The following is a 22,010-nucleotide window of genomic DNA, read 5'->3' as shown; positions in this document are numbered from 1 at the left end:
TGATGCATGTATACGAGCAGGTATAATATGGTATAGGTCAAAACCCAATTTCCATGCTGCACATCTCAAATCTTTGGGGTGGAGTAAGTGAATGCTATGATGGTTAATTAGAACCAATCTTATATACCGGTAGGTTCAGAGTGTAGCTATGACCTGTAGTTCTCTCCCTTGTCCCACGGTTCTCCACTGAAAGATTCACAGCAATGTGCACATAGCCCTATAGTTTCTTGCTGATGCATAACTGTTCCAGGTACAAGGCTGGATTCCTCATAATTCCTTGTAGTCATGCAAACAGAGTCCATAACCAGGTATATCTCCATGCATTGTTTATTTCATTTCATTTCCCACCCTCTAAGAACAAAGAAGAAAAAAGGGCGAGGGGTCAACACAGCACAATGCAATGACGGAGACAAATGTTGAAAGCTCCACAGGTTCTGAAATGGTTTCCATTCCATTTCAAGGGGCAGGTGAGGCTTCAGAAGCTGCACTGGGTTAAAAGATACAGAGGGGATGTTCTGTTTGTCCCAGAGCAGAATGTGGGAAAGGGGCATGTTTCAAGCCAATAGCACCATTATTTGAGCGTGGGAAATTTCAAGCAGGGTGAAAAGCACAGGAACAGCAATGTGCACAAAGAAACTGCTTCAGATAATATAATCTTGGGAGTAGCAGCTTCAAACTGGCCAGACAGATGTTTCCCTTCCTGCTCCTTTATGGAGTTTTTGTTTACCCCTTCTCTGCATACTCTGACACTTGAGGTCTAGTTTAATTTGGGATACATCTAACTTTCTAATTGGAAAGATGAGCAAATTGTTACAGGGTCAAGTCCCTTCAGTGAACCTGCATTCACTCTTGTCTATGCTACTGAACTTCATGGTGATCACAAATACAATTGAATCAGGGGTATTGCTATAGTGTCATCCTAATGGGAAGGGAGCAAAGCTTGGATCTTTTGCCCCTTCCTCTGTTGTTTTTTTTTAAAAAAAATTACAGATTGACCTTCCCATTGGAAGTGGCATATATGTGAATAATAAATCAGCAAGTATAAATCATAGCAAAATCTGTGCTATTCCTCTGTGCTGTGCTTCAGGCCTCACAATGTCTTTGGATGAAATCAATATTAATATCAATAATATTATCAATATTATTTTTATGCTATGTTTTTATTCATGAGCACATGCACTCTCAGTCATTGGTAAAACACCACACCAAAACTTTGCCAGTGATGTACAATGCGTCAGTGTGTCTGGCTGCTAACTGAAAGATTGGTGGTTTGAGTCCACCCAGAGATGGCTGTGGGCAGGATTCCTGCATTGTAGGAGGTTGGACTAGATGGCTCTTGGGGTTCCTTCCAACTGCAATTCTATGATTCTCTGATTGTGTGTGTGATAGTATTTTTATCTATGTGCTAAAGTGTGCATACAAACTCTCCCAGTCATTGGTAAAACACCAAACCAAAATTTTGTTTTTCATTTGTTTGTTTTGGTGGTGGGGTATGTGCAAATCAGAAAATTATTGCTTAAAAATGACTCCTGACACAAGTCTATGTGTGAGCAAATGAAGTTCAGGGAAAGGTCCTAGATAAGTGGTAGAGCATCTGCTTTGCATGCAGAAGGTCTCAAGTTTGGTCCCCAGCATCTCCAGTTAGGGATAGGAAGGACCCCATTCCTGGAACCCTGGAGAGTTGCTAACAGTTAGTGTAGACAATACTGAGCCAGATGGACCAATGGGCCCAGAGTAGAAGTGGCAATTTCCTATGTTCTAAGTTGTGGATTAGCAGTTCAGTGTGTGCACGATACAAATATCCTGAAAGAACTGAAAGCTCAGGGAGCTGAGCAGACAGAATACATCCAAAACCAGCATTTATGTGACATGGAAGGATTCCAGATCCCTCAACTGCACTTCAGAAAACAAGACCAGTACTTTGGAACTTCCCCATCAAGGCCATGTCAGCAGAGGAAATTTCTGGAAGCATTTGTAGGTAGCATCCTTTTATTACACTGCATTGTGGGAATTCTGGTCTGTAAGTGGGAGAATCCATGGTTTCAAATGGGCAGCTAGATTAAGAAAGCACCAAAGTAGGTTATGTCTCCTTCACCACCAAATCCCACCAGTGCAGGATTGCTGACATTGACCATGAGTGTGTCATCTTCCCACAGCTGGAAAATACCTCCAACATAAATGGTTTTCTTCCATTTTCCATAATTGTCAATGGAACTCTCGCCTTTCATGATTGGGCGAGGTGCAGGATAGCTTGGGCTCTTCAGTGAAACCACCTGCATTACGTTTCTTACATCCACACCTTTCTTTCCACAGTACTCTATGTTTTCGCATGTACCATCAGGACATCGGAAAGTGACCTGAGTGTAGACAAAGTAATATCCATTTTTTGGGATCACCAAGAAACCATTGAAATACTTCATTGGACTGTGCTGTTCATTTCTGCGAACTGTCCACTCTAAGATTGGAAGCACATTGTTGGCACAGGATGAATTTTGCTTGATAGCTGTGATAAGACAAAGCAAAACAATTTAGTTATATGCTCTCACTGAGGGCTAAAAACATTCAAAGAGGCTGATGGCTTTTGTGACTTTCTAGCCTGTTATTCAGATTCAGCCCCAAATCATCACCATCACCCCAGGAGTGGGGAAGAAAATGTGTACCTCCAGATATTTCTGAACAACAGCTCCCATAATCTCTGACAGTTGGCTGTGGTGGCTGAGGCTGATGAGTAATGGAGGGTCACTGGTTCCCTGCCACAAACTCAGATAAACACCAGAGGTCCCACCTGAACCCAGGTGAGCCTACCTGAGTCTATGGATAGGAGATAGATTCAGTTTAGGTTGCATCCTAATGTAAACCTACCTACTGCACTTCCTGAAACAAAACACTGTCAAAAATGCAAGGGTCACTCAAGATTTGCATTTCTCTAAATTTAGTGGTGCATGAAACTTGAACCAGTGGGTTCATCTCACTAGACTGGTAACTTTGTCTCTCCATTCTGTGCTATATCCAGTCTCTCTCTCTCTCTCTCTCTCTCTCTCTCTCTCTCTCTCTCTGTCTGTCTCTTCCTTCCAAATCCTCTCCATATTTTCTCAGGTCTATTTCTGTTTAGTGTTGCCCACTGAAGACCTAGAAGAGGGGTACTGTAGTTCTAGTGGGCCATTAGGATTTTGGCATGCCAATCTCTGCCTGCCCATAGCCAGACCCCACCTACCAGTCAAGGGGGTGGCACAGCCCCTCAGCTTCCTCTGCTTTAGTCTCAGTGTTCTCCTTGTAAAACTCGGCAGGGAGGAGGATGGGGACAAAACTAAAATTAGTTGGCTCCACATGGCACTGGCTCTGACTTTTCCTGTCACTGGCTTTTACACCACCTAATGTTGGGCTCCCCATTCTCTGCCCTACCAATCTCAATGAGCATCAGCCACCACTTTAATAGTTTCACCATGCTACCATATCTAGCCACTGCAAGAAGTGTATGCTGTTCTTTTAAACACATGCACAGCACCATATTTCCAGACAACTGTGCTTTGCACAATGTATTTTAATACCACTGAACACTACCAGGGGCTATTCTTGAGACCTTTCTATTCTGATGGGTTTCTGAAAGTGGAAGGAACACACTCAAGAGACATAAAGCTTCGGAGGAGAAACAACTGCAAAGTGAAAAATTACCTGAAAGGTGGATCTTTGGCTTGCTTTCCGAATCTGCAACGTAAGAGAGAGAGACAGAAAGGGAGAGAGAATGAATTACCTAATGCACTCTAAGACCACAATCTTGTACATCCTTACTTTCTTCTGGACAAACCATACATTGCCCCTCTAACCAGATGTTGAGTGAGCCCAGCGATCCTGGAGCCAAATGTATATTGCCATCCCATAATAAAAGAGTGGAGAACTGTTTTAAACTCCAGGACTACATTCCCTTGAGGGCAACCTTTTTGGAATGCCATGGTTGTTGAACTTTCTGTAAATGTGCCAGTCAAATCTATTTCCTATAAATCATTGATCTTCACAAAGGTGCAAGCAGTGTAGAAGTATGTTTTAGCACAGCTAAGGGGAGCATAAGAACCTTAAATGTAGCGCATTTATTCTCATCTGTCAATAAATAATGGGATTTCTCACTATGGTTCAGGAAATAAGCTCTCTGGAGAATTCCTGAGAAACCTGTCCCTTGAATAAGTAGGCAGGGAGTGATACAGAAGGCCAAGAACAATATTTTCTGCCTATCCCTGGCTGCAGAGGCACAAACAGCGTTTTAAAGGCAGCTTGGCTTATCACCCATCCAGAGGTGTAATGGTTAGTGTGTTGGACTAGGGCCTGGAGGAAACCAGGGTTCAAATCCTCACTTGGCTATGAAGCTCACTGGGTGACTCTGGGCCAGTCACTGATTACTCCCAGCATAATCTACCTTACATGGTTGTGATGTAATGAGCTCCATGGCTGAGTGGGGTTTTGAGCCCTGCTCTCCCAGACCCCAGACCAAATTTCTAATCCTGGGGAGCTAACAGAGTACCCTCCAGATAGTGTTGGATTACACCTGCCAACAACCTCAGCCAAGATGGCCAATGGATGGTCATGGATGATGGCAGCTGCAGGCCAACAACACCTAGAGGACACCTGCTGGCTATTTCTGGTCTAACCACTACATCACACTAGCTCTCAAACAATACTGGTTTGTTGACCATCAAGCAGACTGTCCTGTGTTTTTTTGTTATTGGAGGTCTGATAGCCCCTAATTGGAGATGATGTAGAAATGGATGGTCTGCATTTTGCACAGGTTGCACAGCACCATAGAGACCTCCTAAGGAGAAACTTGCTATAGCACATGTTGGAAGTTAACTGAGGCCCCTGAACCTCTGCAGTCCAGGGCTATGCTCCTTTTTGGACAGGGAGGATGGCCCCCTAGATGCTGTTGGGCTTCAACCCCCATCAACCCTAGCCCACAGAATCACAGAATTCTAGAGTTGGAAGGGACCCCAAGGGTCATCGAGTCCAACCCCCTGCAACAGAGTTCAACAACATTTTGAGGGCCACATAAGTTTCCCATTCCTGCCACGGTGAATGCATCCCCCTTCCAAGCTGTGATATCATCTCAAGCACAGTTTTCACCGCGAGCTTTCCCCACAATTAAGCATCATGGGCGAAGGGCTGTAGCTCAGTGGGAGAGCAGCTGTTTTGCATGCACAAGGTTCCAGGTTTAATCCTTGGCTTCTCTACGCAGGGCTAAGATAGACCCCTGCCTGAAACACTGGAGAACTGCTGCCAGTCAGTGTAGCAATAATGACCTAGATGGACTTGTGTTCTGACTCAGTTTGAGGTAACTTCCTTTTTTGCACTTTATTTATTTATTATTAATGTTGCGATACATATATGGAATATTTACATATTGATACATATACATTATATTCGTGAATTCACATTTTCACATTTCATTATGCACCAACATTTATCCATTTCTTATTTCTTGCCTTGTGTCTTCCCTCAACCCATGACTGACTTCCTTGTTATTATTTTGTAACTTTATTATTGAGATTGTAATTTTGTATCTTAATAATTAAATATTCAATCTTATATATCTGCTTAGCTTAGCTTAGTTTAGCTTAATGAAATCAGTCTATACATATCAATAAATTCTTCTTGGAGCATCTTTTGGTCATGTATTCTTCTACACATTTCCATTCCTGTTTGAGATTTTGATTAGATTGCATTCTAAGTGTTGCCGTCATTTTTGCTAATTCAATCATTTCAAAAAATTTATTTTGCCAATCGTTCAATGTTGGTACTTTTCTGACTTCCAATTTTTTTGCAGTCAATAACCTTGTGGCAGCTGTTGCATATAAAAAGATTCTCTTCATGTCTTTTGGGATGTCATTTGTTATAAGGTAACTTCCTATGCTCCTATTCTGCCAATGCCTGCTACTGCCTGGAGAAATTTGCTGCAGGGAAAATCTTATTCAGAACACAAAGCAAACACTACAATTCTTCTTCTTCTTTTAAGCAAACTTACAATTTGCAGGAGAGGCCTCTTGTTTCTGGAATATAGGAAGTGTTTCAGGTGACATCTGTAAAGGAAAATGCACAAGTGATTAATTCAGCAGTGTGGCATCTCTAATGCATGAGAGATAGAGAGAGATAGAGATAGATAGATAGATAGATAGATAGATAGAGAGAGAGAGAGAGAGAGGGAGCCTGTAGGCGGGCAATGTCTTGTTTTAATTGACTAGACGCGGGCGGCACTGTGGGTTAAACCACAGAGCCTAGGAGTTGCCGATCAGAAGGTCGGTGGTTTGAATCCCCGCGATGGGGTGAGCTCCCATTGCTCTGTCCCTGCTCCTGCACGTCAAAGTGCAAGTAGATAAATAGGTACCGCTCCGGCATTTCTGTGTGCTGCTCTGGTTCGCCAGAAGTGGCTTAGTCATGCTGGCCACATGACCCGGAAGCTGTACGCTGGCTCCCTTGGCCAATAAAGCGAGATGAGCACTGCAACCCCAGAGTCGGCCACGACTGGACCTAATGGTCAGAGGTCCCTTTACCTAAGCCACACTGTGAGCCTTTTTGGCCAAATATTAGGGTGTAGATGCTCTAAATCAAACATATCTAACCAGTAGATTGCAATCTACTGGTAGATCCCTGGCTGATCCTGGTAGATCGTGGGACCCTTATCGATCGTGGAATTAAATAAAGTTTACTGAAAGTTAACAAATAAAAGCTAAAGAACTCTGGTCAATCCTACCCCCTAAAAGCTCAACAACTCTGGGCAATACACACACCCCCAACACACGCACACTCCTCCTCCCTCCAATGTCAATGGGTAGATCACTGCCAGTTTGTTTTACACTGGGATTAGATCACAGTCTCTTGGGAGTTGGACATGCCTGCTCTAAATAAATAAGGTACAGGACAGGTAACAACAAGGGTGCAAAGGAACCACCAGGAGCCTTGAAGCATATTCCTAATTGCTCCTTGGCAAACTGAGGCTGTGTTTGGCACCTTTTAAACAGGGCACCAAATCCAAGCACCTCTGGGATTGGTTCCACCTGGGAGCACACAACCCCTTCAAAAAGCAGGGTCTGAAGTCAGCTGATTAGCTTCACTCTGGAGTTTCAGGAACTCTGCAGTGTATCAGTAGGATTATGGGTAGTGAAAATCAAGCCCCACTTGGATTGGCTAGGAAAGTCATCAGCACTGTGGCTTCAATTCAATTTTCACTGCAAAGTGGGGGGGGGGGACCCAGCCAAAGTTGTCCACCAGGAGCTGAAAATGTTCCCCACCCCTGGATTTATTCAACAACTTCAGACCAGTTTACCTGCAAGATCACCTTACCCCAAATATACTCACTCTACCATGTCTGTCTGCAGAACTGGCATTGTTACACTGCCACATAATACCTGTTCCGCATTTGTAAGAAATTGGTATTTTAGTGTGGCAACACTTACACTCTGGAACTCCCTGCCTAAGTGACATCAGGCAGACACCTTCACTGTATGTACTATTTTCTTTTTCTTTTTTTAAGATATTTATTGGAATTTTCAAAAAATAAAGAAAAAACATTAAAAAATACAATTAAAAACACATAAATTTTACATTTCTTACTGTCAATAACCAATTTCCTTGACTTCCCCACACCTCCCCTTCTTGTATTCCAGTTCCAATTTTTAGCTCAGCAAGTTCTTGTCCCCAAACTTTACCTTATTTTCTCTAATTCATTTTAGTTAACCAATTTTAACTTATAAATCTCAATCTTTATACATCAATACTTATTCTTAAAGGTCTTTTTCTAAGGTCGGCCCCAATTCCCTTCCCCAAAATCCCCATTTTTATGTTAGTGGCAAAACCAAATTAAATGAAACAGAATATAGTTATACACCCTTTGGATTCCCAAAGCCCCACCACCCCCTTTCCCGGTTTCGAACCCCAACAAAAGTCCATCAGTCCATCTGCAGTCAGCCTGGCGACCTCACGTCCGAGGCTCTCAATTCTCTCTCAATTCCTCTTTGCTGGTTTTTTTGATAGTCCTTTATATTAAACTCCAAATCTCGAAGGAGCTCTGTTCCAGTAAGGTCCATGTTTCTTCCAGCCAGGCCTCCATATTTAAAAATGGAGCCAAAATCTTGTTTCTTACTTCTCTTAAGTCCAAATGTCCCAAAAGCTCCAGTTTCCAATTTAGCCAGGTTTGTATTCCATAGGTCTTCAGATCTCCACATAGAGAGATCTCTCCATTCTCCCTTCTTCAATTCAAACCAAATTTTCATCATCCTGATCTTATTTTCCTTTATATCCATCTTAACCGGCCTCTGGCTCTCCTCAATCATCTGTGGCATTATAGCTCCTCCTTCTTTTTCCTTTAAATCATCATGTTCCTCTTTCATCACATTCTCAGATTTCTCAAATTTCTTTTCTTGTTCAGCTGCAAAAATTTTTAAGTCAACTGCAAAACTTTCCTGTTCAGCTGCAAAAACTTGAGTCAAGTCCCTCCCAGGCTCAGCAACTTTATTTACTGTTCCATTCAGTATTGTAACATTTGTAGCCAAAACACCACTCTGTTCCTGCAACTTTCCCAAGAGAAAAAAAGTCCTCTCCAGTTCAGCCAGTGTTTTTCCACTTACAGCCATTTTTGTACTGTCCTAAACCCCCTCTAGAGGGATTCTAGTTTCTTAGTATCTTCCAGTTCCAACCCAAAAGTCAAGTTAGCCTTTTCTTCTTTATTTTTAACAATTTGTTACCAAATTGTAACGAATATAACCAGCAAAGACAGCAGAAACAAAGTTCTCCTTTTTCCCCAACTTTGACAGCTAGTTTGACAGCTGTCAAAGTCTTTATGTCTCTTCTGCAGGCTCTCTCACCGATTGCTCCCGGGTCTTGGGGGAGGGGTGAATTCCGTTCTCAATGTTAGCTCTTATCCTCCAGCACAATCACTTAAATTGCCAAAACGTGGAGTTAATTGCTTTTATCCACAAAGAAGAAAGGTATTCTCACAACCTTAGTTGTAAAATCCTTGCTTTACGATGTTTACAAGGCGGGTAGGTGGACTTCCTCTTTACACCTTACCCGGTCGTGCCTAATTCCCAAAGAAAATTTCCCTTTTAAGTCCAATTTCCGTAATTACTCACGGGTTGTTGCTTTTAATCCAAATGTTCAGAGAAAGAAGTCAGCGCTCTCCGTCCATGGCATGCGGCTTCACTCAGTAGGGGAAGCAGTCGACTCACAGCACCGCACCGCTCTCCGTCCCCCGTTCCGGAGCCTTTAAAAAGGCTCCTTCGCGGGTCGGGGGGCGCAAATGGTGCCCGCCGAGTCACCAGGTCCACAGGCTTCAGCGCTTGTGGTTTCTGAGGGTCCCCGCGTCGCCGCCGCGGCAGGACCCGACCCCTGCTGAGTCGATTCCCTCTGGAGCTCGGAGGGAATCCGCCATTAGGCGATGGCGCTAACCCAGAAGTCGAGCCACTGTATGTACTATTTTCAGTTCCTGCTGAAAGCCTAGAGAAATCGCGCCAAGCAAAAATAAAACCCCACACATTCCAGTCCAGTTAATATTTATACTGGTCAATCCCTGCCCCCCCTCTCTCTCACACACACACCACCTCCTCCGACAACAACACAGGCATTACTAATTGTCATTTGCTTCCTACAGCTGTGCTTACCAAACAGATGGAATGCAGGAGAGTCCCATCTGGCATGAGGACAGGACACCTGGTACATGCAGTTAACTTTTAACCCCTAGAGTCTAGACATCACTTTACAGCTGGTAACTGAGCAGGGAAACCAGATCTCACACCAGATCAGATTAAGTGCAGTAGTTCAGCACTTAATCTTGGTGCCTCTCCCTGCCACCAAGCAAGGCAGAGAGCCTTCATTTTCTTTTCACGTTTGGAAACCTCAAGCAGACACAACACAAGAATAGTTTTTAAGCCCTTTAAGCACATTTAACGTGTGCAGTTTCAGCCGGCCAGTTTGCCTGCAACCACTTAAGGTTGAAATCACACAAGTTAAAATGTGTGTAAGATGCAATCATACTGTCATCGCCATCGTTATCCACTGGGCAATCTGGATCAGTAACATGTAGACGGTGCCTGAGTATCTCTCATAATATAACAGCCACCTGACTGTAGATTCAAAGCGACCGTCTGCTCCAGGTATTGCATATAGAACTTGGCTGTACAAGAAGCAGCAGGACTTTTTGTATTTAAGATATCCTGCTGCTGATTCTCTTTTAGGAGAATCCGTATTTTATTATCTATTTCTCATTACTGTAATGGTATTTATATTACTGCCTTGAGTTTTATATTGTATAGATGTTACATGCTGCCATTTGTGTTCTGCTTTCTAAACCACGCTGTGGTCTTTTGATGAAGGATGGTATATAAATTTAATAAATAATTTCAAGGTCACCCTCCAGATGGTGGTGGACTCCAGCTCCTTTCATCCCTGAGCAATGGCCATTATGAAAATTGGAGTCCAAGGATATCAGGGAGGGGAGGCACAGTTTCACTGACCATTATTTACAAAACCAGTCAGTGCTCTGCATGGGCTGATTGTACCACAAAGGGGACTTACCCCCTTCCAGCACTGGAGTGGGTGGGGAAGAAGACAGGGGAAGTGTTGTCTGAGCTATTGACACCATGTGAAGTTTTTGGTTTGAAAATCATGGCTGTGAACAGATCACTTGATTGATTTCTATTTGCCTTTCCATCTGCATTTCTGACTAAGGATGGATGAATCTATCAAAGTTGGTTTTACATTACTCGGTTTTTGTATGCCCAGTCCTAAATTCTGTTCTTCACATTTCCACTTCAGTCTGAATACTTTTTAAAAGTCTTCATGAACAATTTCAATAATAATGATGGACTTTATCTGTATTGACAAGAGTCAAAATTAAAATGATTTACAAACTAAGAAAAAGCACTGCTTTGGTAGGAAACAAGATCCAAATTAGAAAGTTAATGAATCTTAGTATTCGCTCATACATACATACATACATACATGTATTAGATGACCCACTACTCCCAAATCGCAAGGACACAAACATTTTGAATACCTGAAATGTTTCCCATGGGACAGCAATCCCTTCTCCACCAGGGAAAATCAGCAGAAAAGACTATGTTTAGGATCAGGGTGGATCTCCTGCACCAATGAGTACTTTATGTAGAAAGTACACCAGCAGAGATAATGCACTATGTCATTTAAAGGTTAAGTCCACTAGTCAAGAGGGGTGTGTGTGGAGATGTTGCTTAGCAACAAGGTAGAGTGACATGAGCTAGCATGTGCTCTGGTTGGTTGTGTATTTCTCAGGAAGTTTTCTCCTCTGTGTTTTTAGTTGTATGCCCCCCTGTTATGTACAAGGCCTTAACTGAAAGACAAAACCTGTCTGTTCCTTTCTCCTCAAATAGGTATGCACTGTTTGTTGTTCCATCTGTTCAGTAAACTGCTATCAGAACTTTTTGCTCTAGGCTCCACTTGCATTATTTACACAATTTCTCTAACACTTAAATAAAGAATGCAACCACCCACATCCGCTGATGGAGTTTATCCATGACATAAATAGGAAGTTCAGTTCCCTGGTTTATGCTCAGCTGGGCCAACAAGCTTCCACCCTTGGCAGAGACCCAGATTACAGAGCTCCACACATGACACCAATATACCGGTGCTTGCATTTCCTTGAATGAAAGCATTGTAGAAAGTTAATGAGCAATCTCATTTGCGGTGTGACCTCTGCTCATGCTAATTGCCAACGGATGTTTATGCAATAACTCCTACACGAGTTGCATATTGATAAATGACAGAAACATGCTGAGTGCTGGTATTTATTATCACTAAGATAACCAAGCAAAGGATTTTATCCCAGGTTATTCCTCCTCAGAATAGACCCATTGAAATTGATGGGCATGGCTAGCTTAGGTTTGTTCATTCTGATCTACTCTAAGCAGAACTTAGTCCAAACCATTCCTGAACCCACCACATCTAGCAGTATTTGCTGCTGCATTGGTCTTCAACTACTCATCCAGTATCCACTATCAGGTTGTGGCCTGATCTAAGGCAGGTCACAACAGCAGCTGTGCCACCATACAAATATTTTTTTTGGGGGGGTTAAGAAGTAGGCCCCCAAATGCATGTCCCAAGCTTGGAAGAAGTTCTGTGTAATTCAACTAACTTTTACTCAAAGTAGATCCATTGTAATTAATGAAGATGTCTGAGTTAGGGTCATTAATTTTAATGGGTCTACTCTCAATAAACATTAGTTGAATACCACCCACAGTCATCTGTCTTGCTTGGTTCCTGATGCTGGATATTGTCTTGTCTGATCCCATCAAGGTTTGGTTGTGAGACTATTTTAATGTTGCACAGTCTCCATTTATAAGTTTTGAAATTAATAGGCCCACAACAATATATACCTCTATGTGGAAGGCTCCCTTGTTGATATGTGACTCATGCTTCCAATATGTCCCTTTACAGAATCTATTTTATTGTGGTGTCTGCAAGTGTACTAAACCTTCTGTTTATTTTATTCAAACTTCAATAGTGTGCTTGGGGTTGCCTCCTCTGTTCTGGCAAAATACAGGACAGAGCACGGCAGGGCAGTTTGGGGTGATTTCCCCCTCCCATCTGCTTCTAAAGTGACTTCAAAGCAATCCATTACAATCTCTTGCAGCCTAACAGGATGGCATCTCTGGAATTTGTCACACACAAATACGTACACACACACATACACATGAATTTGAAATACAGGTCAAAACTGTATCAATACAGGATGCAGCATTTTACATTGAAATACGGGACAATCCTGTATTATACAGGACAGGTAGCAACCCTAATATGTGCTTCACACAGCCCTTGTTCATTGTTTCTTTATTGTTTGCATATTGTTGTTTTTGATCACTGCAGATGGTAACAGTGAGGCATCTGATCAAGACTTGTATTTTAAAATGAGCTTAAAATATATATATATATTTGCAGATGCTTGTGTGTTTTAATGCCAGGCAGAAGACCAGCTGTCTAAAAGACTGGCAGATGTTTATATTCCTGGACAAAGGCCCCCCTTGATTTATTTATAGCAGGAGCCAAAATTCTCAAAGTTGTAAAAAGGGAATTACAGGCTGAGAGCAAAGGTTACTAGGTTACTGACCCTACAGAATACAATCAAGCTGCAAAAGCACTAATTACCATGTGCCTCCCATTAGAGACTTGAGCCACAGGTTAAAGGGCAAGAGCTAATGGGAAAAGCAGCTGGCCAGGAAAGGGGGTGTAAACTGAAGAAGTTTTACTTTGAAAAGGCCTTTGCTTCTAAAAATCTATATATGTTATGTATGAAATATATTGGCTTAAATGAAATTATGCAAAGGATTTAGAAAGTAAGAAATGTTAGATTCTTATGTTAGATTCTTATTTCATAGAATCATAGAATCATGGAGTTGGAAGAGACCACAAGGGCCATCGAGTCCAACCCCCTGCCAAACAGGAAACACCATCAGAGCACTCCTGACATATGGTTGTCAAGCCTCTGCTTAAAGACCTCCAAAGAAGGAGATCTTTCATTGATGATGTGTGAGAATGTGAACCCAAGATCTCTGACCTCTGTTTAAGATAAAAATTTAAAACCATTAGCCATCTGTTTTGGAGGGCAATAGGGCAAGGAGGGCAAGAGGTGAGCTGGTAATTAAGGTGCCTTGTAGAGGCAAATGTAAGATATATGACTACTTATTTGCCATTTATAGATAGAAGGAAATATAGCTCTTTGTCTCCCATAAAAGGCAATAGGAAATGGGTGTATCTTTTATGATTGGTTCTAGCAAATAGCCAATAGGAATTTCAACCAGGCTGATTGGACAGAGGCAGCCAAAGGAGGAGCAAGGGGGCTGGGCTGAGGGAATATAAGTGCTGGCCATCAGGGCTGAAAGGGCAGAGCTTTGGTAACCATATACCACTGTGTCTCTCATTTATTTGTCTGACAAATAAATTATTATTTTAATTTCTCTATTGCAGCGTTGAATATTTCATTCCAGCTAAGCATTAACCACAAGCAGGGTGCTACAACAGCAGTCACGAAATTAAAAGACGCCTGCTATTTGGGAGAAAAGCAATGACAAACCTGAACAGCAACCTAAAAAACAGAGACATCACCTTGCCAACAAAGGTCTGTATAGTTAAAGCTATGGTTTTCCCAGTAGTGATGTATAGAAGTGAGAGCTGGACCATAAAGAAGGCTGATCGCCGAAGAATTGATGCTTTTGAATTATGGTGCTGGAGAAGACTCTTGAGAGTCCCATGGACTGCAAGAAGATCAAACCTCTCCATTCTTAAGGAAATCAGCCCTGAGTGCTCACTGGAAGGACAGATCCTGAAGCTGAGGCTCCAATACTTTGGCCACCTCATGAGAAGCGAAGACTCCCTGGAAAAGACCCTGATGTAAGGAAAGATGGAGGGCACATGGAGAAGGGGACGAAAGAGGACAAGATGGTTGGATAGCGTTCTCGAAGCTACCAGCATGAGTTTGACCAAACTGCGGGAGGCAGTGGAAGACAGGAGTGCCTGGCGTGCTCTGGTCCATGGGGTCACGAAGAGTCGGACACGACTAAACGACTAAACAACAACAACAAATTGTTGTTTTTGAAAACTCAATAAGCACATCTTAAAGTACAGTTGAGTTAGATGAATTAATTTCAATGGGTCTGCACTGAGTACACATTACTTGAATACCAATCATGGTAATCTGCCATGTTTGATTCTTCATGTGGCTGTTCATATCCCAGTGTGACACTTTTCTCCAGGCCTTTTGTATATACATTGCTATCCAGTGCTTTTTATCTAGGGACACTCAAGGGTACGCAGTACCAGCACCTTTCTTTTCCGGGAAGAAAAGCACTGGTTAAAAGCGTGGCACTTACCGTAACAACTTCACGGTGAGTACTGGAAGAAAAGCACTGCTGCTACCCAATTTCACTTTCTCTTTGGGACAGGGAATAAACAGGTGGAGGTGCAAACTTGAGCGGTACAGGCAGGCAGGAGAGATACAGAGGGTGCACACAGCTGTGCAGATATGTGCTAACACTGCAGCACTCCTAAAATGTTCCTTGGTCTATGCAAGTGATTGCCCAGATTTTGTGAGGGGGTGGGGGGTAATAATAAAACCCCACACATACAAGTCATTTGGAAAAGCAAACCACAGTATTTTCACGTTTTGCACACAATGTTAAACCATTAAATAAAGTTTAGTTAATAAATCCCAATTTATTCATTTCTAAATAATTAATAAACTTATTTATTAGTTATTACTAATTAACTATTTGCTGTTAAACCATTACCTGCCAGCCCAGCCCAGCCCTTTAACTATGGTTTGTTAGCAAAAAGGAACCATGGTTTGTTGTTGGCTTACTGAACTTTGCTATGGTTCAGTGATAGGTGCAAGCTCACACAGTTCCTTAACTATGGCTTAGGTGTGGCTTGTTTGTTTACCCACCAGGCTATAAAGATGCTAGTCAATGGGGTGGTGGTGGTTAGAAATTGTCTTTTGCTCAATGACTTTCACCGACTGGGCTGGGCAGCCTTAAGTTTACACATGTTGGAAAGTCCCAAATCTGGATTGCAAGGGGAAAGGGTTTTTGTAGCGGGGGGGGGGTAGGGGGGCATATTGGAAGCACCAACACTGGGGGAAGACAGGAGAGGAGATGAGGTATATGAAGTAAGGTGATCTTAGCAGCATCAGCACCACAATGCACCCACTCTCCTGGACATTCCCTGAAACCTGTGCACACAATGTAGTCACATCCTTCATCGCCTTCCCTCATGCAGCAGTTTTCAGGAGCATGGAATCCTGCCTGAAAATAAAATGTCTCATCACCCTGGCACTGGATTCCCCTCATTCATGGGATGTCAAGGAGTCTGAGTCAGAAAGGGAAATTACAGAGAGGGCCAGCCCCAGAAGCACATCCATAAGAGGATCTCGTGATGCTGGCGTCACTCCAGCCAAAGGGTGTAATGTTGCCATACTCTGACCCTGAGGACTCTCGTATCACAGAAGCCCTCATGCAGCCAGCCAGCCTTCCCTGCTAATATGTAGTGGGGAAAAACAGTTGGAGAAGGCTGGGCCCCTTTAACTGAAGAAGCCCCTTTCAGTAAAGTTAGGCAGAAATGCTTGCTGCTATGTAAGGCTCAAGACGAGTCCACACTTCTGCTAGTCCCGTGCCTAGAAAGCACAGGTGTGAACAGTTTTCCACTTGACCCATGCTTTCTAGACACAGGCCCGAGTGGTTTTCTCTCTGCCCCACTCCTTTCCCAGGTTTGCTCCAACTGAGTGCTAAAGAGTGGTTTTCCCGTGGTGGTGTGGGGAATGAGCAGTGGGAGAAGAAGAAGTGTAGAGAAGCCCAGAGTCTAAGGTCACATCTACCCCAAACAACAAACTCTTATTCCACTTTATCAGTCATGACTTCCTGCAAAAAAATCATGGAAACTCGTTTGTTACCGGTACCAACCTCACAGATCTACAGTTCCCACCAGTCTCAACAAACCATAGTTCCCAGGATTCTCCAGGTATGTTAAAGTGGGATAAGAGTGCCTTAAATGTAAGGTGTGGGTACTGAGCTTCAACGCTGACTGGTGCTTGAGCAACAGCAGAATCCTGTGCGAGGCTTGGCCCTAAGAGGAGGATAGAGCAAGAAAAAGTCCCTGCTCTCCAACATTTTTTGCAGAATGTTTGAAACAATATTAGACTATATACTCTCTAATGGGTTATACTCATCCAGCTCCCCTATCTGGGGAAGGATGATATAGTATCTAAATGGGAAAGTACTGTAATGGAGTCACATTTCAGTATAACAGTGGAAGAAAGGGGTTAAAGAAACCCTAGGCTGCTATAATCTTTTGAGTGCTCTTGAGGAGAGTGGGCAAAGAACTCTTGAGAAAATTTCCACACCTTTGCAGACAGCCAATAGGAAGGGGCAGGGAGATCTGCTGAGGCAATGGTAGCAGTACAGCTCTAGGAATTCTTTTGGGATGTTAGGTAGGTAATATGAAGCACATGGGGAGTTATGTAGGGCATATGCACCCACAAAACAAGCCATCTTTGCTTGATCTTCTTTGTGGTGATTTGCAGTTTGCATAACGAACTGTGGTTTAACTTTGGCTAAGTGCAAGGGTATGGAACCTTGGGGCAAATGTGCCCCTTCGCTGGCTGCTCTTTCTGCCCCTTGTAACTCATCCCAGACTACACCTCTGCCTTGGACTGCACCCTGAGTGTTTTTGCCTGGCTGGAATGTGTTCTTGGACTCCCATGATGCCTCTTGCTTGCCTGGATGGGGGATGGAGAGGAGAAGGTGGAGAAACTAGCCAACTGTACAAAGGTAAATTTTACATGTGTTGCTTTGTCAGCTTTTGTCTCTAATCCTGCTCATGTGGCCCCTAGAAGGCTGCCTAGAAGGAAATGCAGCCCCCGGGCTGAAACGAAAGTTCCCCACTCTGAGGTATGGGTGATGCATGAACCAGGCCACTCCATGGAAATGCAAAAGCACGGAGAGACCAGAAAAAAGGTGTGGGGGACTATGGAAATTAAATATACTGTATTTTTCGCTCTATAAGACGCACCAGACCATAAGATGCACCTATGTTTTGGAGGAGGAAAACAAGAAAAATAAATATTCTGAATCCCAGAAGCCAGAACAGCAAGAGGGATCTGACTTCTGGGATAGCCTCTTACTGTTCTGGCTTATGGGATAGCCAAGTGAAGCCTCTTCAGGGCAGTGGGATGAAGGCTCCCCCTGCCCTCAAGAGGCTTCGCGGAGCAAAGCCAGGGCAGCAAATGGGATTGCTGCACAGCAATCCCTCTTGCTGTACTGGCTTATGGTATAGCTTCACGAAGCCTCTCGTGGCCAGCAGGATGAAGGCTACACCTGCCCGGAAGAGGCTGCGCACGGCTAAGCCAGAAGCCAGCACAGCAAGAGGGAAGCCTCAATGCAAAGCCTCCTGAGTGAAGAGTCAGGAACGCTCCTGCTGCACTCAAGAGGCTTTGCATAGCTGCGCAGCCTGCATTCGCTCCATAAGATGCACACACATTTCCCCTTACTTTTTAGGAGGGGGAAAAGTGCGTCTTATAGAGCGAAAAATGCGGTATGTGTTTCAGGTAACCTCCTGGCTCTCATTTCTGGATCTCTGTGCATGTTAGGATTCTCTCTAAATTTCAGGATCCCTCTCAAGGTATGGAAGTTCAGTGGGCTCTTTAACTCATTGTGTTCTAGCTCCATCCTATCACCCTTCTCATATTTCACTCCACTGCTGAATCTGCCCCTCTCCTCCAGCCATCCTGCATGTGGGATCTTTGCCTCTTACCTACTATCTCTTCTGGGACTATGTCCCATTCAACTTTTCCAACCTTTTGTCTGCTCCACACAGCTCCTGCCTCACAGCTGACCAAACTGTCAGAGCAAGCCTTCTCACGGAAGGTGAGTTTTGAACATCCTATTCTCGGCTGCTATGTTACCCGAGCAATTGAATGTTTATGGACATTCCATAGCATCACCACTAGCATCACCCAACCATCATCTGGAACCTCACTGCTAGAAGCGCCACAAAAAGTCTGTGTCACAAAGCTTAGTGACATCAAAAGAGTTCTGCTGAATGAGGCCAAAATCCAGCAGACTGTTCTCACTAGTGGCCAACCTGCCTCTGTGAAGCCTGTAAGCAGGTGCCAAGTGCAATTGCAGCTCTCCTCCTGTGATTCCCAGGAACTACAGTATATTCAGAGGCTGGCCTTCTCCAACAGTGGTGATAAAATACCAAATCAGGTTGCAGGTTTCTGGTTTTCAGAGACCCTTATATTGTCCAACCTTTTATGTCTCAAGTCTTCCATGGGAGATGAGGACACAACACACAGACACACACACCTTGAGTCTGGGGCCCTCCAGAAAAAATCCACTTCAAAAAGTGTTCCTGCCCTGATATAATGAATCCACTGGGGACAGAATTCCACTCCCCTAATCAGGTCCAGTGGTACCTTGTCGTGTCCCCTGTCCTCTAACACTCAGCTGAGTGAGCCTGATAAGAATTACTCAGCTTGAACTGGGGGGCTCACTCATTTAGTCTGGCAGGTTACTTCTTGAGCCATCTCAGTTGAGTCACCTTGCAGGGCTGTTGTGAATAACAAAAATGGCAAATTTGATCTACAACAGGAGTGGGGAATTTCAAACCTTGGGGCCAAAGGTGGCCCTCAAAGCTTCTCTGTCCAGCCCTCAGGACTCCTCCCCACACCACATGCCTTCCCAGATGCCCCCCCTCCCCAAGAGAGTGTCTTTAACTGGCTTGACTGTATCCTTGAACTCTGATGATGCCTTCTACTTGGAAGATAGAGAGGGGTGTGAAAGTGTGTGTACAAACTAGTCTACTATTTAAAGGTAAAACAGACATTCATTGCTTCACTTGCATCGCCTCTGGCCTCCCACCCCCTCACATGTACACCCCAGAATACTGACAAAAAGTGAATGCAACACACACCCTCCCATCTATAGTAGTCAGCACATGAACACATTTGAAATTTGCAGTAACAACAGCGACCTGCTCCTTATGCTGCAGATGAGCAAATTACTGGAGCGCACTGCAATCTAAACTTCATCCTACAAGCATGCCCCTAAAAACACACAAACAGCCATCGCCATGACAAGAAGCAGAGGAGAAACGAATGAACGAACGAACGAAGGGAAGAGTAACTTTCCAACTACACTTCCGGATTCCACAGTTGTGAAGAGAGAAACAAACTTCCACCTCCTCTGGTCCACAACATTTGTTTGGGACGCGGATCTGTGGAGCCCCACCCGCTCCATAGCTTCCCTAGCCAAAGATCCCTCCGTGGGTTTCCGCACTGTTTATTCGTTTGTTTACTTAACAGAGTATATAGACCATTAAATCATTCCAATACTCTTAACAGAAAACGATAATGGCAAGTCAGCCTACAGAGGGATCAAAACACGAGTAAAAGCAAGTTAGAATGTTCAGCATGAAATTTGCATGTTGATCGTTCAGTGAGAAAGTACCTGCTTTGCGTGTCCCAAAGTGCCAGGTGCCGGGCATCTCTCAGTACGAGTGGGGGAAGGGGGCGAGGATCCTGCCTTAAAACACTGGAGCGTGCGCTGCTGGAAGTTCTGAGCTAGACGGATCCATGGCCTGACTCGGCAGCTTTCTCTGATAAATCCCGCCCACAGAGAGACAACCTACCCTTTGATTTGGGGAAGCGCGGGAGCTCAGCGTAAGAGCATCTGCTTTGCATGCAGAATGTCCCACGTTCAAATAAATACCTGGCATCCCGTGGTAGGACTCCCCGTTCGAAACCCCGGGGAGCCGCTGCCGGTCAGTGCAGACGCTACAGGGTAAAACGCAGGTCCTCGTATTATTCCTTACCTCGTCTTGCTTGCACCTGAGGCTGCTGCCCAGCAGGTAAATCACGGGCATAGCCAAGAGAACAAGAAGCAGGAGGCAAAAAAGCGCCAGGCACTGGAGCCTCCGCAAGTCGCCCGCCAGCCGCTCCCACCTGTACCCGTAATGCTCTTCCGCCAATTGCTGCGTTCGCGCCCCGTCCATAGCCAAGTCTTCCCCAGGCTCTGAATATCACCGAGCCAATGGGGGAGGGGGGATAGCAAATGTCTTCTGGGCCCTGGTGGGGACCCATTATATAGCCCTGTATATTCCTGGGTGGAGAGAGGAGGAGAGGGGGGGGGAGGGCGCGAGAGCCATCCCACTCCGCGACGAGACTAGAGGGCACGTGGAGTTAAGGGGGGAGACACACCCTTCCATCTCAGCCAGGATGCCACACCTACGCCGGAATCGGCTCTCTTTCCCTACGCCTGGGCTGGGGAGGATGGCACTTAGGAAGGAGGAAGTCGGAGGAAAGTCCCCGAGGGGAAGGGAGAAACGCGAGTGTGGGAGGCAGTGAGTGGGGCAGCGGCAGGAGCTTCCGCTGAGACTAGCTGGAGTGTCATTTTCCAGGTGCCTTTCTCAGTCCCTGTCTCGTTTCCTATCTTATCTGAAGCTCATACACCTCTTCCAGATTCTTAATAAAAGAGGCCCAAGGTCTTTCAAATTATTCTCACCTTTAAGAATGTAAGAAAAGCCCTGCTGCATCGGACCAAGAACCTATTTAGTGCAGCACCCTGATTTCTCAGTGGCTAACGGATACTTATGGGAAGCCTGCATGCAGGACCAGAGCACAACAGCACATCTCCCCATTTGTGATTGCCAGTGACTGGTATTCAGAGGCATACTGCCTTCAGCAGTGGAGGGAGAACAAAGCCATTATGGCTAGGAGTAGCATCAATTGAGACCTTTATCATTTTTGAAAGGTGCTGGTGGCTGTTACATTTAGTGGGAGCAAATTCCATATCATACCTGTGTGCTGTGTGAAAAAATACTGTATTTTTCTGGGTATAAGATGGTATCCCCCCTCCAAATTTTGTAGTTAAAATTGGGGGTCATTTAATACATGGATGGTGAATGCACAGGGGTTAAACAACAAACAAACACTACTTACCTTCCTGCAGGAACCATCCAACCCTGTCTGATGAAAAAGTGGATGAGTTTGTCAGGGTTCTTCCCTTGAAGGACACGTTTTAGGGATGCTTAACCACAGGCAGTCAGGAGGAGGCCCTTCTTGGCACACTGACAGGAAGTGATGATTAAATGTTCACCCACCCATCTTAACCTAACTTACAGGCCAGGGCCAGGAAAGCAGCCTCGCCTCTGTTCTAGGCTCTCTTTCACCCTCAGCCAACTCATCAGCACTTGCTTGCCTCTGGCACTCTGCTGATGGTGCTAGGCCACTTGAAGGGGCGCTGTCACTCATGACACTCATGTGTTAATAACAAAAGACAAGGCTGCTGGATCAGGCCAAGGGCCTATCTAACCCAGCATCCTGTTCTTACTAGCAAGACGCCTGTGGGAAACCCTCAAGCAGAACACAAGCTCAAAGGCACTCTCCCCTCATGAGGGTTCTAGCCACTGGCATTGAGAAGCATTGGAGGCAGAGCAGAGCCACTGTGGCTAGT

At 44.4% G+C, this 22,010-nt stretch overlaps 1 protein-coding gene and 1 long non-coding RNA gene across 2 annotated transcripts; one reads left to right on the top strand and one right to left on the bottom strand.

Annotated features, from left to right (window-relative positions):
• Positions 1-984: 984 nt before the first annotated feature.
• On the bottom strand, positions 985-20,654 carry TNFSF15 (TNF superfamily member 15). The gene is made up of 4 exons (XM_053374061.1): positions 20,371-20,654; positions 6,008-6,062; positions 3,673-3,705; positions 985-2,503 (listed from the first exon to the last, which is right to left on the bottom strand). The coding sequence occupies exons 1-4, from the start codon at positions 20,548-20,550 to the stop codon at positions 2,055-2,057; spliced, it is 717 nt and encodes a 238-aa protein (XP_053230036.1). The 5' UTR covers positions 20,551-20,654; the 3' UTR covers positions 985-2,054.
• On the top strand, positions 16,250-21,548 carry LOC128406557 (uncharacterized). The gene is made up of 3 exons (XR_008328521.1): positions 16,250-16,522; positions 18,373-18,422; positions 21,507-21,548. It is a non-coding gene; the product is annotated as an uncharacterized LOC128406557 (long non-coding RNA).
• The last annotated feature ends 462 nt before the right edge of the window (positions 21,549-22,010 follow it).

This window comes from Podarcis raffonei, chromosome Z (assembly GCF_027172205.1).
Source record: "Podarcis raffonei isolate rPodRaf1 chromosome Z, rPodRaf1.pri, whole genome shotgun sequence".
In the NCBI taxonomy this organism is placed as follows: Eukaryota; Metazoa; Chordata; class Lepidosauria; order Squamata; family Lacertidae; genus Podarcis; species Podarcis raffonei.
This window is presented reverse-complemented; position numbering and strand designations above follow the sequence as displayed.

Excerpts from the sequence above, each read along its gene's own strand:
- TNFSF15 (XM_053374061.1), bottom strand. The coding sequence starts at position 20,550 with ATGGACGGGGCGCGAACGCAGCAATTGGCGGAAGAGCATTACGGGTAC. Across the intron at positions 6,063-20,370 it reads TCAGGTGCAAGCAAGACGAG|ATGTCACCTGAAACACTTCC; the intron begins GTAAGGAATAAT and ends TTTCCTTTACAG. Across the intron at positions 2,504-3,672 it reads GCCAAAGATCCACCTTTCAG|CTATCAAGCAAAATTCATCC; the intron begins GTAATTTTTCAC and ends GTCTTATCACAG.